The sequence below is a fragment of the Coregonus clupeaformis genome, chromosome 18 (genome assembly GCF_020615455.1).
Source record: "Coregonus clupeaformis isolate EN_2021a chromosome 18, ASM2061545v1, whole genome shotgun sequence".
Taxonomy (NCBI): Eukaryota; Metazoa; Chordata; class Actinopteri; order Salmoniformes; family Salmonidae; genus Coregonus; species Coregonus clupeaformis.
The window spans coordinates 18,346,201-18,360,948 of NC_059209.1; the positions used below are offsets into that span (position 1 = coordinate 18,346,201).

At 44.7% G+C, this 14,748-nt stretch overlaps 1 protein-coding gene across 1 annotated transcript; it reads left to right on the forward strand.

Moving 5' to 3' along the window:
- Positions 1-5,586: 5,586 nt before the first annotated feature.
- On the forward strand, positions 5,587-10,674 carry LOC121551936 (protein FAM163B-like). The gene is made up of 3 exons (XM_041864620.2): positions 5,587-5,948; positions 8,629-8,744; positions 8,845-10,674. Exons 2-3 carry the CDS (start codon positions 8,652-8,654, stop codon positions 9,262-9,264), a joined length of 513 nt encoding a protein of 170 aa, XP_041720554.1. The 5' UTR covers positions 5,587-5,948; positions 8,629-8,651; the 3' UTR covers positions 9,265-10,674.
- Positions 10,675-14,748: the final 4,074 nt, after the last annotated feature.

Genomic DNA, 14,748 nt, shown 5'->3' on the forward strand with positions numbered 1-14,748 from the left:
CAGAACAACAGCAAAGGACCTTGTGAAGATGCTGGAGGAAACAGGTAGAAAATGATCTATATCCACAGTAAAACGAGTCCTATATCGACATAACCTGAAAGGCTGCTCAACAAGGAAGAAGCCTTTGCTCCAAAACCGCCATAAAAAAGCCAGACTACGGTTTGCAACTGCACATGGGGACAAAGATGGTACTTTTTGGAGAAATGTCCTCTGGTCTGATGAAACAAAAATAGAACTGTTTGGCCATAATGACCATCGTTATGTTTGGAGGAAAAAGGGGGTGCCTTGCAAGCCTAAGAACACCATCCCAACCATGAAGCACGGGGGTGGCAGCATCATGCTGTGGGGGTGCTTTGCTGCAGGAGGGACTGGCGCACTTCACAAAATAAATGGCATCATGAGGAAGGAAAATTATGTGGATATATTGAACCAACATCTCAAGACATCAGTCAGGAAGTGAAAGCTTGGTCGCAAATGGGTCTTCCAAATGGACAATGACCCCAAGCATACTTCCAAAGTTGTGGCAAAATGGCTTAAGGACAACACAGTCAAGGTATTGGAGTGGCCATCACAAAGCCCTGACCTCAATCCTATAGAAAATCTGTGGGCAGAACTGAAAAAGCGTGTGCGAGCAAGGAGGCCTACAAACCTGACTCAGTTACATCAGCTCTGTCAGGAGGAATGGGCCAAAATTCACCCAACTTATTGTGGGAAGCTTGTGGAAGGCTGCCAGAAACGTTTGACCCAAGTTAAACAATTTAAAGGCAATGCTACCAAATAATAATTGAGTATATGTAAACTTTTGACCCACTGGGAATGTGAAGAAATAAATAAAAGCTGAAAGAAATAATTCTCTCTACTATTATTCTGACATTTCACATTCTTAAAATAAAGTGGTGATCCTAACTGACCTAAGACAGGGAATTTTTACTATGATTAAATGTCAGGAATTGTGAAAAACTGAGTTTAAATGTATTTGGCTAAGGTGTATGTAAACTTCCGACTTCAACTGTATATAAAAAAAAATTTATAGTCCCAATGGACCGTTCTCTGGGGGACCTTTGTGTAGTTCACTGTATATTCCCAGGACGTCACTGAGGACAATGTCAGGACCTTTTTAGGATGTTCTCAGGACTTTAGTTTTACTAGTCCTTAGGACGTTGCGTGATAGTCCCAAGGGAACGTTCTCTGGGGGACCTTTGTGTTGTTCCCTGTAAATTCCCAGGATGTCACTGAGGACCATGTCAGGACCTTTTTAAGACGTTCTTAGGACGTTGTCTCATGGTCCCTTGGAGGTTTTTATCACGTGATGGTCCCAGGTGTCCCAAACCATTATAAGTAAAGTAATTAAATGGTATGGGGGTTTTAAGGTAAGTGGGATGCTGGTCAGCTAAAATAGTTTACAAATATATTTAATCAATGACAATATGATTACATTTGACATGATCACTTAGTACTGACTTTTCAATATGACCCCACTTGGGATTTGAACTCCCAACTTTTGGATTTGGGGTATGCTGATCTTTCTGCTCTGCCACAAAGTCTGTAGAATTTTACACATTCATTACCTATAATACATCTTATGCACTTAGAACAATTGTGCCGTCTGCACTGCTATTTTACTTATGAGTTAATATGACTATTGTCTCGTAATTTATTTAATTTACTTATTTCTGCAATGTTTCTTTGCGACCATTAGGAACAGGCCGGGTACTAGACAAAAACCTCCAGGGGACCATGACACAACATCCCAAGAACCGGGAACTAGACAAAACCTTCAGGGCACCATGACACAAATTCCCAAGAATGTTGTCACACCCTGGCTCTGGGACTCTATATGTTGAGCCAGGGTGTGTTCATTCTATGTGTTCATTTTCTATGTTGGGTATTCTAAGTTGTTCTATGTCTATGTTGGCCAGAGTGGCTCCCAATCAGAGGCAACGAGTGTCAGCTGTTGTGGGTTGTCTCTGATTGGGAGCCATATTTAAACTGTATGTTTTCCCTTGGGTGTTGTGGGTTTTTGTTCCGTGTCGGTATTGTTAACCGTGGACTTCACGAGTCGTGTTTTGTTAGTACTTTAATTAAATAAAGTCATGTTTGTTTCACACGCTGCGCCATGGTCCGCTTCCTTAGACGATCGTGACAGAAAAACCCACCGTAAAAGGACCAAGCAGCGTGTCCAGGAGCAGGCAGACTGGACATGGGAGGAAGCGCCAGGAAAGGAGATGGAGAGGCTGGCGATGGCCCAGGTGGGCAAAGTGTGGTCCTGGGAGGACATGCTCGGGGGGCAAGGGACCTTGGGGTAGGATCAAGGCCCTGGCGAGAGAGGAGCAGCGGCGTCAGCAGTGCCATCGTCGGACGGACGAGAGGCACCCCCAATAATTTTTTAGGGGGGGGCACACGGCATGGGCGACTGGGCAGCAGGAGGCTGCCACAGGGTGAAATAGGAGACGAGGAGAGAAGGCCACCGGGTTACGGGAGCCATTGGCGAGAGGAGGGAAGGAAGTTGTAGAGGCACGGCGAGAGGTACTGAGGTGTATTGCCAGTCCGGTCCGGCCCGTTCCTGATCCCCGTTTAAAGCCAGTGGTGTGTGTTCCCAGTACGGTCCGGCCTGTTCCTGCTCCACGCACCAAGCCTACGGTGTGCGTCGTCAGCCCTGTCCGGCCTGTCCCTGCTGCACGCACCAAGCCTACGGTGTGCGTCGCCAGCCCAGCCCGGCCTGTTCCTGCCACTCGCACCAAACCTACGGTGTGCGTCGACAGCCCAGCCCGGCCTGTTCCTGCTCCACGCACCAAGCCTACGGTGTGCGTCGACAGCCCAGCCCGGCCTGTCCCTGCTCCACGCACCAAACCTACGGTGTGCGTCGCCAGCCCTGCCCGGCCTGTTCCTGCTCCACGCACCAAGCCTACGGTGTGCGTCGACAGCCCAGCCCGGCCTGTCCCTGCTCCACGCACCAAACCTACGGTGTGCGTCGCCAGCCCAGCCCGGCCTGTTCCTGCTCCACGCACCAAGCCTACGGTGTGCGTCGCCAGCCCAGCCCGGCCTGTTCCTGCTCCACGCACCAAGCCTACGGTGTGCGTCGCCAGCCCTGTCCGGCCTGTCCCTGCTCCACGCACCAAGCCTACGGTGTGCGTCGCCAGCCCTGTCCAGCCTGTCCCTGCTCCACGCACCAAGCCTACGGTGTGCGTCGCCAGCCCTGTCCGGCCTGTCCCTGCTCCACGCACCAAGCCTACGGTGTGCGTCGCCAGCCCTGTCCGGCCTGTCCCTGCTCCACGCACCAAGCCTACGGTGTGCGTCGTCAGCCTGGTCCAGCCCGTTCCTGCCACTCGCACCAAGCCAGGGGTGCGAGTCATCAGCCTGGTTCAGCCCGTTCCTGCCACTCGCACCAAGCCAGGGGTGCGAGTCGTCAGCCTGGTTCAGCCCGTTCCTGCTACTCGCACCAAGCCCGGGGTGCGAGTCGTCAGCCTGGTAAGACCGGTCAGCTGCTCCACAACGGAGCGTAAGCAATCCGCTCCGTCAATGTCCAGTCCAGATCCAGCCAGCGGGGTCAGACCGGACCAGGGGCGCTACGGGGGAATTATGGAAGGGTGGTGGTCAAGCCCGGAGCCGGAGCCGCCTCCGAGGAGGAATGCCCTCCCCTGTTTGGGGTTTTGTTAAGGCGCGGTCGCAGTCCGCGCCTTTAGGGGGGGGTACTGTCACACCCTGGCTCTGGGACTCTATATGTTGAGCCAGGGTGTGTTCATTCTATGTGTTCATTTTCTATGTTGGGTATTCTAAGTTGTTCTATGTCTATGTTGGCCAGAGTGGCTCCCAATCAGAGGCAACGAGTGTCAGCTGTTGTGGGTTGTCTCTGATTGGGAGCCATATTTAAACTGTATGTTTTCCCTTGGGTGTTGTGGGTTTTTGTTCCGTGTCGGTATTGTTAACCGTGGACTTCACGAGTCGTGTTTTGTTAGTACTTTAATTAAATAAAGTCATGTTTGTTTCACACGCTGCGCCTTGGTCCGCTTCCTTAGACGATCGTGACAAATGTCCTAAAAACGTCCCCGGGACAAACTGGGAACTAGACAAAACCTCCAGGGGACCATGACACAACGTCCTTAAGACTTTAGGCAACCATTTTGTGACTTTCCGGGACGTTCTACAACACATTTTTCTTTGCAGAGATGTTGTGTCATTATGGTGCAGGTTCTATGAGTGTGTTCAGGCCATCTTACACTGATCATAGTCGATGTACAGTACACCACCAGTGCTTCATGGGCTCCTGATGGGGTGATGGGGATAATGCAAGCGGACCTGAATGGAAGACGAACCAGAACAGGAAACGAGGGAAAATAACCCAACCATCATCGCACCACATCTCCACTCATAAATATTACACATCCTTGTCTGTACAATACAGTGGAATCTCAGCCTCCTTTAACATCTGAATAATTAATGAAATAAAATCTGGGAGTTTTCGCTTCCCTAAAACGATCTTCTTTTCTTGGCCATTCTCAAAGTGGTAGCAGTGGGGAACAAGACTTCAGGGCCAGGCAAAGTGCTGGGAGAGAGTAGAGGTAAAGGGGATGGTGTGTGTGTGTGTGTGTGTGTGTGTGTGTGAGAGAGAGAGAGAGAGAAAGGTTGTTAGATAATAGGAAAATGTTAGATAATACTTGTGGAAACTAAGTCCATGATTCTGACTCAGTGCCTCTCCAGGCTGACAATTTGATTCATTGCATAGTCAATATCAGACTCATTGACGTCAGTGTTTGATGATTTCTCTACTATTGAGATCAGAAGTTCAAGCTCAAATCATGACAGATATTTAAGGGTTTCTGTGAAAATTGTTAGTGCTAAATTAATATGATAAGGGATTCAGCATTTCTATTCTATCTTTTTTGTAAATGTTGTATTTCCTTCTGAAGAAATACCATAAAATTGTAATCAGTAGGTCCTATCTCACACAGGTCATCCATTGGTCCTAATAATTTCAACTCATGGCAATTCTTCAGGAAAACCGACCAAGGATGCTTTAATCAATTACACCCTACTCCATATCGCTGTGTGGCAACTGGAAAGAACGATGACACTGTAGATGCACAGTTATTCTATCATGAAAGTCAACTGTATGCCCTTTAGTAAAAGTGCTTCAATGATAAACAACGCACCGCTGCTTTGCGGCATGGCCACATTTCGTCAGATCAGCAGAGGAAATTAATGCGCGGGTGGTCCGATGTCCTGCTAAGGTGCAGTACATAGGGGACAGCACAGGACAACGCACGCGGAAAATATAATACATTGCATGGTATCCTCTGCACACTCACCAACCTATTTTATCTTTTTGGGGAGTCATCGTTTTTTATTTTTAGCAGTTTATTTGTATTTTTTGACTAATGTGTTTTGCATCATTAGTGTCATTCTTCAGCGTTCCCCTATCAAATGTCCCTGATAAAATTGCGCTGTAAGGAGAAAATGGACTTGGGAGCGCGAGAAATAATTCATTTGCGCATAACCATTCTTGCATAAGCATCCAAATAAACAGGGCAACTTGTAGGACTACTTCAGTTATCTTTCAATAGTGCTTGCAAGCACCCATCTCTTTAACCCTTTTTGGAAATGAAGACAGATGGAGATAAACGTGGGAAATTGTGATGGGAATTTACTTATGTTTGGTTTCTTTTAGATTCGACACGTTTTTCCCAAGGAAATAAGTGCTTTGCCACAGAAGATCCACAGGGATAGTCACTTTTGTGGTTTTCAGTGTTAAAGGTACAAGACAAATGTGTGCTCTGAAGAGTTGCCTAGCTGATGAGAGTTCCATTCCTCTCCGTTGAAACTCTATCAATCACCTTCAGGCGCGGCTGCCTTTGAGCGTCACGTGGCTGCCACACGGATGCCAAGAACTGGTGTTGCGCGAGCGGGAGGCGCCGGGGAAGCGACATGGGACGATTCAAATACTTATAGAGGTAAGATTATAGCCTGCGTGTGAGTAGTTTATTTATGGAGTAGTTTGATTGGTCTAGTGTCTTTGTTGTAACAAAATTAATTGACGGGCTTGCTTGTGCTCATGGAGTTGGCTAAGCTTGGCGAATTTAGGCATATTATAAAAAACTTTGCTTTTTGCAATTGGTTTATTGTATATTGAGAAAAGTTTGTGTTTCATTGTTCTCTCATATTCTGGTGATTATGGCGTTTTAAAATAATTGTACGTGGTCTAAGGGGTACCCTGAAGACAGAAGTTTGGATCATGAAGCAAAATAGATAAAGAGATCCGATGAGACAGAGATAGGAAGTGAAATGTGTCATGAGAGTGAAAGAGACACTATCTAGGCTATCATGAAAATTGAGTACGACATGGATTTTATCAATCCAGTTCAGTGGTCGCGTGCTCTGGGCACTGAGCGGCTGTCCATGGTGCTGATATGCTCTCCATGCAGCCGTGCGGTTAAAACCTAAAGCAACTCTGTGCAGACTGGTAGATTGGCTGAAGTGCGTAGCCAGTGGGGGATATTTTTCGCTCGTGGGCCGGATAGGCATCTTTGTCTTGGACAAAGCGATTATTTCATGTTATAGCCTATACCTGTAATGTGCTGTGGAGGTTTTAGCAATTTTGTTATCAATGGTTCAACACTGCAATTCTTTATTGTGGTTATGCCTTGTAAACATGTGTTAAACAAATAAATAATTGAACTCTCTCCAACGAAATATCATTTTGTCAGTCTTAGGGAAACTTTCATGGTTAGTTGATGATAGAATACCAAGTCTAATAGCCTATCCATTGATCGAATGTCTTTAGAGCCTCTAGATGCCATTACAGAGATTGTCCTCAGAAAGATCTATTTCAATAGATTCCAATCTGAGAGCCATGGTCAATACAATAATGCCAGCTCTACTGTGAAAGTAGTTGTGTGTGTACTACAGTGTGGCTCATGATGACCTTTTGAGTCTTGGCCAGTGATTTGTGTTTGATGGTGAATCACAGCAGTTGGCTGTTCGGCGGAGCGGTCGCTGAGTGTGTGGGTGAAAATGACTCCCTACCCTCAGGGACACTGATGTCCATGCCAGGTCGTCATGGGAATAGAATATATGTTCAGTTGATTCTGGACCCTGGGGATGATGAGGTGCTTAGGTCTGAGAGATGTGGCGAGCTGAGCTGCCACACTCAGGGAGGATAGGAGAAGTAATGGTCTGAGCGTTTGTGGTGGCCACCATTTTCCTTATCTGTCACAAGATATCTTCAGCTTGGTTAGCCATTTTGCTGTGAGAGAACACTGTATCTGTGTGGTCATCGCAAGACATTGTGTATCTCTTCATACAAGCTAATCTTTCATAGCCATTCAGATGAGATACCAGCTGAGTATATGACTATCAAACCTATCACACCTCACTTCTAACTGCTTTAGAAGTGACCATTCCATTAATGTTTGCTTAAGCAGGGGACACTCAATAGAACAGTCCATCATCTTCAACTTTGGTCCATAACTACTTTGGTCTGATGAAATATTCTGCAATATTCCTGTTTATTACCATGTGTGACTGGTTGCTTTGGGCTTTGATTGCTTTTATGTAGTAGGAGGTGAGAATCAGGGGGAAAATTAGCGTCTTATTGAAATTCACTGGGAGCCTTTCTCTGTCTCTGCCTTAGTGTTGGGGCTATTTCTGGGTTTGATGTCATTTCTGCTGTGTAACTCCCATGCATTATTCCATGATGGTCCCAATGAGACGGTCCTAGAACCTTTCCCACAGTATCAAACAATCTCAGCAGTAGGGAAAGCAAACTAAGATGGACTCAGCATATCAGGAGGCTTTTGATTTAAGAATCATACAACCGTGTGTGTTTATAGTATGTGCCACAGTTAATGTGTCTTTCTTTTACCATGACTCTGCTTAGACCAATAGATTTGAGCTTGATTTTCTCTCTAAAACGAGTAAATCGATGGCTTTTCATTATCCCCTCTAATGTACATACTGTACTTCTGTGAAATAGCTTAAAGCACTCATGCAGTCTTTTTAATAGCATTTTTTAATCATCACTGTATGTAATACACCACTGTGGGTTTATTTAATGAAAATAACTAAAAATATATTTTTCATCATTTATTTCCCTGAGCCTCCTTTCGCCATTGAAATACTCAGTGTGATCGTGCGGGCGTGTTGATTTACATTGAAATATATTAACATAAACAGCCTTGATAGACTCTAGAGCCTACCCCACTTACCCCTTCAAAGTAGGAGGACACATATGCAAATAAAACATGACTGGTCATTGGTCAGATTAATCAGATCAGATTGTGATGTCATGCTGTGGCCCAAAATCTCCATCCCAACTGAACAGGCTGAAATTCCAGGCTTTTTCTTTCAAAGAGCTCTTACACTAAAATGTCATTATCACCATTTTGACCCTTTAAGTTGACCAGATGATCTGAAGGAATGTGCAATTACTGCACTATGCCCAGTCCTTTGATTCAAAGACTGGAAGTGATCACTAAAAGCAGCAACATCAGATTCCCAATAAGGGCTGTTGGCAAGGATACAAATCTACAGTACATAACTGACAGTTAGATGATGTAAGTTTAAGCACCACACCCCCTTTCAATCTATCCCCCTCTCCTTCACCCTTTCTCCTTCTGTCCTCTTCTCCTGCAGAGTGTTGATGGAGAGGATTTCGAATGTCAGCCGGGACAGTGGTTATCTGTGGTGGAATTCTAGCTACAGTCATCTTACTGACTATCGTTGCAGTACTGTGCTACTGTAGGTTGCAGGTAGGCTATAGTTTTGTCTAACTTAGCTATGATAAGTGCATGTATGCTCAGGCTTTACGTCAACCAGCTTGTTCACTCTTTCATATGTTTCTCTCTGCAGTATTATTGCTGTAAGAGGGAGGAGCCAGAGAGGGAGGAGGAGGAGCAACCGGACCTCACCACAATGTCCTCTCTCCCCACACCAGTACACACGGCTGGTGACCTCGACGTGATGACCACACCCCCCTCCGAGCCCAACGGGCCCGACTTTGTCTACACTCCACCCCTGGTCCGCAAACCAATGACACGCTCCCATACATTCTGCCCCTCCTGCACACCTTACTCCCTGCCCTTCTACCTGCAGCATCCTTCCGAGAGGCTGCGTAACGGCGGCGGCCGCATCAGCTACAGGACTGTGCAGCAGCAGGAGCTGGACCTGCCCATGGACCTGGCCAGCTTCAACCACAAGCTCAACCTCATCCGCTCTGTCACCATGAGGGAGGTGGTCACCCACAGCCACAGTGTCAGCACTGACGTGTAGCCCCCTGGTGGCTAGGAGGACCAACGTCAGGGACCTGACCTGGCTGGAGGGAATTTGATTGAACTCTTACTTAGTGTAGATATTTTCCACCTCACCAAACCAATGGATACGTTCACTCACTCACTCACACGATGTAAAGAGGTTTTTTGGTCTCACGTGTAGATACATGGACACCCAGTCCTGAATTCACATTTTTTTCTCTCACGTCGTCCTTTCACTTCACATGTTAATTTGTCAGTGTGTTGATGGCAATGTGTCAATCCGCTCGTCTTTCTTTAGAGAATTATGATTCAGACAGCAAGAATACAGCAAGGACATGGTGTATGTGTGTGTAGGTGTGTGTGTGTGTGTGTGTGTGCATGTTTGTTTGTGTGTGAGGAAGCACATGAACAGTATTATAAAAGGGCTTAATATCATAGGCAGCATATTGGATCTGTGATTGTGAGAGAGACATTATTTCTCAAGAGAAGCCGGCAGAGCAGGGCCGCCGGAAAACGTGTGGCGAGCTGACATTTTCTCCAGCATTTTTCAATCAGGTGTGGCAGCGCCCCACAACTTTTGATTTAGTTTACAAAAACATATTGACGAGAAAAGCTTAGAAAAATAGGGGCAACGTGCTGTTATTTAGACCGATTTGCCTCATGATTTGTCAACTAGCTCACAATTTCTCTGTCCTTCACATCGCCGTGCTGCTGCAGTGTCTTGACAAAAAAGATTCACAGAAATCACAGGTCGCGCGGGCCTGGCACACCCTTAGCGGAGTTGCCAACAACCGGATGCACCCAGTTTTCGGGGATACAGCTAACTCAACCTAGCTTCCTTTTCCGCTGAAAACCGGAGCTCCGCCCAGGCATTTCTTTTACACCTGCTACATTAGGTTAGGCCAGGCACAAAGCTCAAGGTGCGCTTCACTTTCCTCTGTATTTATTTAGCAAATGTGATAACATATAATTCCCGACAGACACAAGCAAAAAACTCTTTGCATAAATGTTGTAGCAGCCTACACCTAAACATTAGCGATCTGACATGCTGTATCGTATGGAAACAAGATGATTTTTCAGTCTGATCAACTGTAGGCTACTAACAACAGCAGCTGCAAACAGTCTACTCCACCCTGTCCCTCTGGCCTAGCCCAACCGGCTGGCACATTGCGCTATTATTCCTTTTACTTTGTTTGTCCTCCATTCAGGCTGCAAGGGCGTCGATTGCCTCCTTAACTAGCTTTAATGGCGAGCCGACTGAAAAAAACAACTGGAAAAATATGCGTACAGGACAGACACTTCACAACAAACTTCATTTGGATTTTTTGGGGGACTATCGGTTGTTCCATGCAATGAATCTGTTTCTATGGGCTTATAGCAGTAAGGCCAAATTCAATGTTTCATCAAATATTTTTTTAAATATATATTTTGGATACCTTAAGTGGTCTTAAAATTCAAAATCAAATAGCTAAATGATCATTGGTATGGCCATATTAAAACAATTCCATATGTTAGCTTAGTAACCCTCCACCCCGTTAATAAAACACCATTTTCCACCACCATGCTAGAGTGGCTGATGCTACTTCCTGATGTTCAGCCAATCAGGTTGCAGCAGTCGGTTGTGTACCCCTGGCTGAACGCTGTGTACAACATCAGGAAGTAGCATTAGCCATTCGAAAATGTTTTATTAAGACAGTACGCATTTTTCCCATATTCTTTTTTTGCAGGCTCGGCATTACAGCTAGTTAACGAGGAAACCGACGCCTTTGTAGCCTGAGAAAGGATGTTTTATGTACGACGGAAAAGGAATAGTAACTCCATCTGCCAGCCGGTTGGTCTACCTCTGGCCAGGGTAAACAAAGCGGTAACATTATGTATTTATTGCCCATTTCTTTGTATTAGGAGAACATGTGAATGGGATCACATTTGGTTTATGTTCAAACTTGGGCTGACTAGGCTACCTAGACTTTTTCTATCCAAAATTATTAATCAGAATTCATTAATAAACACAATAGCTGACATAGACTGTGAGTTAAATGTTTTATTAGGCCAACAGTTGCATAGGGCAGGACTACATGATGCAATCCTGCATAAAGCAAGCTCAGCCCTGTGAGTTCTATTGTCCAATCATGTTGCTGTATCTGTGTCTGTGTAGAGAAAACCCCCTGTTAGTCTAGCTTTAAAATAAACCCCCTGTTAGTCTAGCTTTAAAATATAATTAATATGAACAGGTTGCTGCTGTTTGACACGGTTTTCATCCTCCCCAAGGCCAGGTTTTTTCCCAGGAGGTTATTAAAAACATGTGACCTGATTAGAAAGACGCTGCTCTCATCATAGCCCATATTAAAGCTTTTTTACAACTGATGAATCACGTCATACCATATAAGGTCCAGAGTTTTACCTCGTTAGGTTACCAGATCAGGAAAAAAAGAATTGCCCCACCACTCTGGGACCTGTGGTGCCACCTCTGATGCATAGAAATAACAGTTTATGTTGTGTGATATCTGTACTGTACATTCTCTTGTGGTTTATGCATAGGTGATGACACAGAAGGTACTGTAAGCTGCCAAAATATCTTAGTCTCATTAGCCTGATTCCCAAGTCCTGTGTTTTTGCTTCAGTTTTGAGTGTTCTCTCAATAGAGAGTGGAAACATAACTATTTTTAAGAGCTCATTTGGTTAAAACATAAATGGAAAATATGTTTAAATATATATTTGAAGTAATTTTCATGTAGCTCATTGTCAAGTCATATACTTCAAGTTCCACAATAAAGTTAGTGTATGTCAATTGAGTTGGTTGCTCTAGTAATGTGTGTACTGTTTACTTGGCAAGTATGGGTGGCCAAACCCTTTTTGATTTCCCCAAAAATGTAACATGGCATGTCTTGTTTGATTTAACAGTGTTTTGTCTTCTTAGTGTATAGGATATTTGTGTTTTATTTCAGCAGTAAATGTGAGAGGGAAAGCCCCATACAGAAACCAGCAGGTGGCATCAGGTCCTGGTACATGCATTTCCCATCAACTACTATGGATGAACCATATGTGGAATACAGCGTCTTACATTGTACAAATAGTGTCAACAATAAACAGATGAAAAAATTAGTGCATGTTTTTTGTATGCTGAACACAACATATCAATCAAAGAAACAGCTATAATTTACACTTTTTAATCAAAATACAGGTAAATACATTGAGGATTTCAGTTAACAACAGTACAAAAGCTCAATGATTACTTCTTTGTACAAAGAGGTATCAGTTCCACAAAAACAGTACACTAGATATATATTGTAAAAAATGAGATACAAACACTTCAATGTATTTCAACCTTTTCAAGTGTCAAGAATATTTCAGTCCATGAATGGGATAACTGTATGGCCATACTGTATGCCTTTAGTCTTAATCTCTAAATTCACTCTCTCATTCACACTTACCTACCTGGCATTTAGTAACTTCAAGAATTATATGCCATGATTGATAAAATCATGTGTGATGAGTAATAAATAAATTGTATGTTCTGCAAAACATAGCAGTATGGGTCTAATAACAAAGAATTGGACAGGATAAAATGGGGCAGTTACACTGTATTGTACTATTTCTCATATCATAGTTAAGGATAACACTCAGTATGGACACCTTTCCTGTGCCACACACTAATTTAAAAGATAATTAAATAATATTCATAGTCAATATTTATCTTAAATTCAGTCTAGACATGCAGTATAGTCAACCGAGAAATAATTTAATATATATCTTTCCACATCATTGTGGACCATTCTCTTAATAGGTTGTTAATATTTGGAGTAACGACAGCGATGGTTTAAGAGATTTCTGGGGTAGGATTTTATCTTCAAAAGACACAAATAGATGCACCAGTTCACTCTTCGCGCTCTCATCTATCCCACTTGACTCTTAGTACTTCAGGGTTTCATTCTTTGCATGACAACCTCTCTGAAAGAAAGGTATGTGGTTGTGGTTCAGACTGAAGCCTTTATAATATTCTACTGTTCCTTCTCATTTGGATCAGGCCCTTTAGATATATAGTAGCCTACTGGAGGGTAGCAGAGTAACCTACTGGGGGGTAGTAGAGTAACCTACTGGGGGGTAGTAGAGTAACCTACTGGGGGGTAGTAAAGTAACCTACTGGGGGTAGTAAAGTAACCTACTGGGGTGTAGTAAAGTAACCTACTGGGGTGTAGTAAAGTAAACTACTGGGGTGTAGTAAAGTAACCTACTGGGGGTAGTAGAGTAACCTACTGGGGGGGTAGTAGAGTAACCTACTGGGGGGTAGTAAAGTAACCTACTGGGGGTGTAGTAGAGTAACCTACTGGGGGTAGTAGAGTAACCTACTGGGGGTAGTAGAGTAACCTACTGGGGGGGTAGTAGAGTAACCTACTGGGTTGTAGTAAAGTAACCTACTGGGGGGTAGTAGAGTAACCTACTGGGGGGTAGTAGAGTAACCTACTGGGGGGTAGTAGAGTAACCTACTGGGGGGTAGTAGAGTAACCTACTGGGGTGTGGTAAAGTAACCTACTGGGGTGTAGTAAAGTAACCTACTGGGGGGTAGTAGAGTAACCTACTGGGGTGTAGTAAAGTAACCTACTGGGGTGTAGTAGAGTAACCTACTGGGGGGTAGTAGAGTAACCTACTGGGGTGTAGTAAAGTAACCTACTGGGGTGTAGTAGAGTAACCTACTGGGGTGTAGTAGAGTAACCTAATGGGGTGTAGTAAAGTAACCTACTGGGGGGTAGTAGAGTAACCTACTGGGGGGTAGTAGAGTAACCTACTGGGGGGTAGTAAAGTAACCTACTGGGGGTGTAGTAGAGTAACCTACTGGGGGTGTAGTAGAGTAACCTACTGGGGGTTGGGGGGGGGGTTGTAGAGTAACCTACTGGGGGGTAGTAAAGTAACCTACTGGGGGGTAGTAGAGTAACCTACTGGGGTGTAGTAGAGTAACCTACTGGGGTGTAGTAAAGTAACCTACTGGGGTGTAGTAGAGTAACCTACTGGGGTGTAGTAGAGTAACCTACTGGGGGGTAGTAAAGTAACCTACTGGGGGTGTAGTAAAGTAACCTACTGGGGGTGTAGTAGAGTAACCTACTGGGGGGTAGTAGAGTAACCTACTGGGGGGTAGTAAAGTAACCTACTGTGGTGTAGTAAAGTAACCTACTGGGGTGTAGTAAAAAACCTTCTGGGGGTGTAGTAGAGTAACCTACTGGGGGTGTAGTAGAGTAACCTACTGGGGGGGTAGTAGAGTAACCTACTGGGGTGTAGTAAAGTTACCTACTGGGGGGTAGTAGAGTAACCTACTGGGGGGTAGTAGAGTAACCTACTGGGGGATAGTAGAGTAACCTACTGGGGTGTAGTAAAGTAACCTACTGGGGCGTAGTAAAGTAACCTACTGGGGTGTAGTAAAGTAACCTACTGGGGGGTAGTAGAGTAACCTACTGTGGGGTAGTAAAGTAACCTACTGGGGTGTAGTAGAGTAACCTACTGGGGTGTAGTA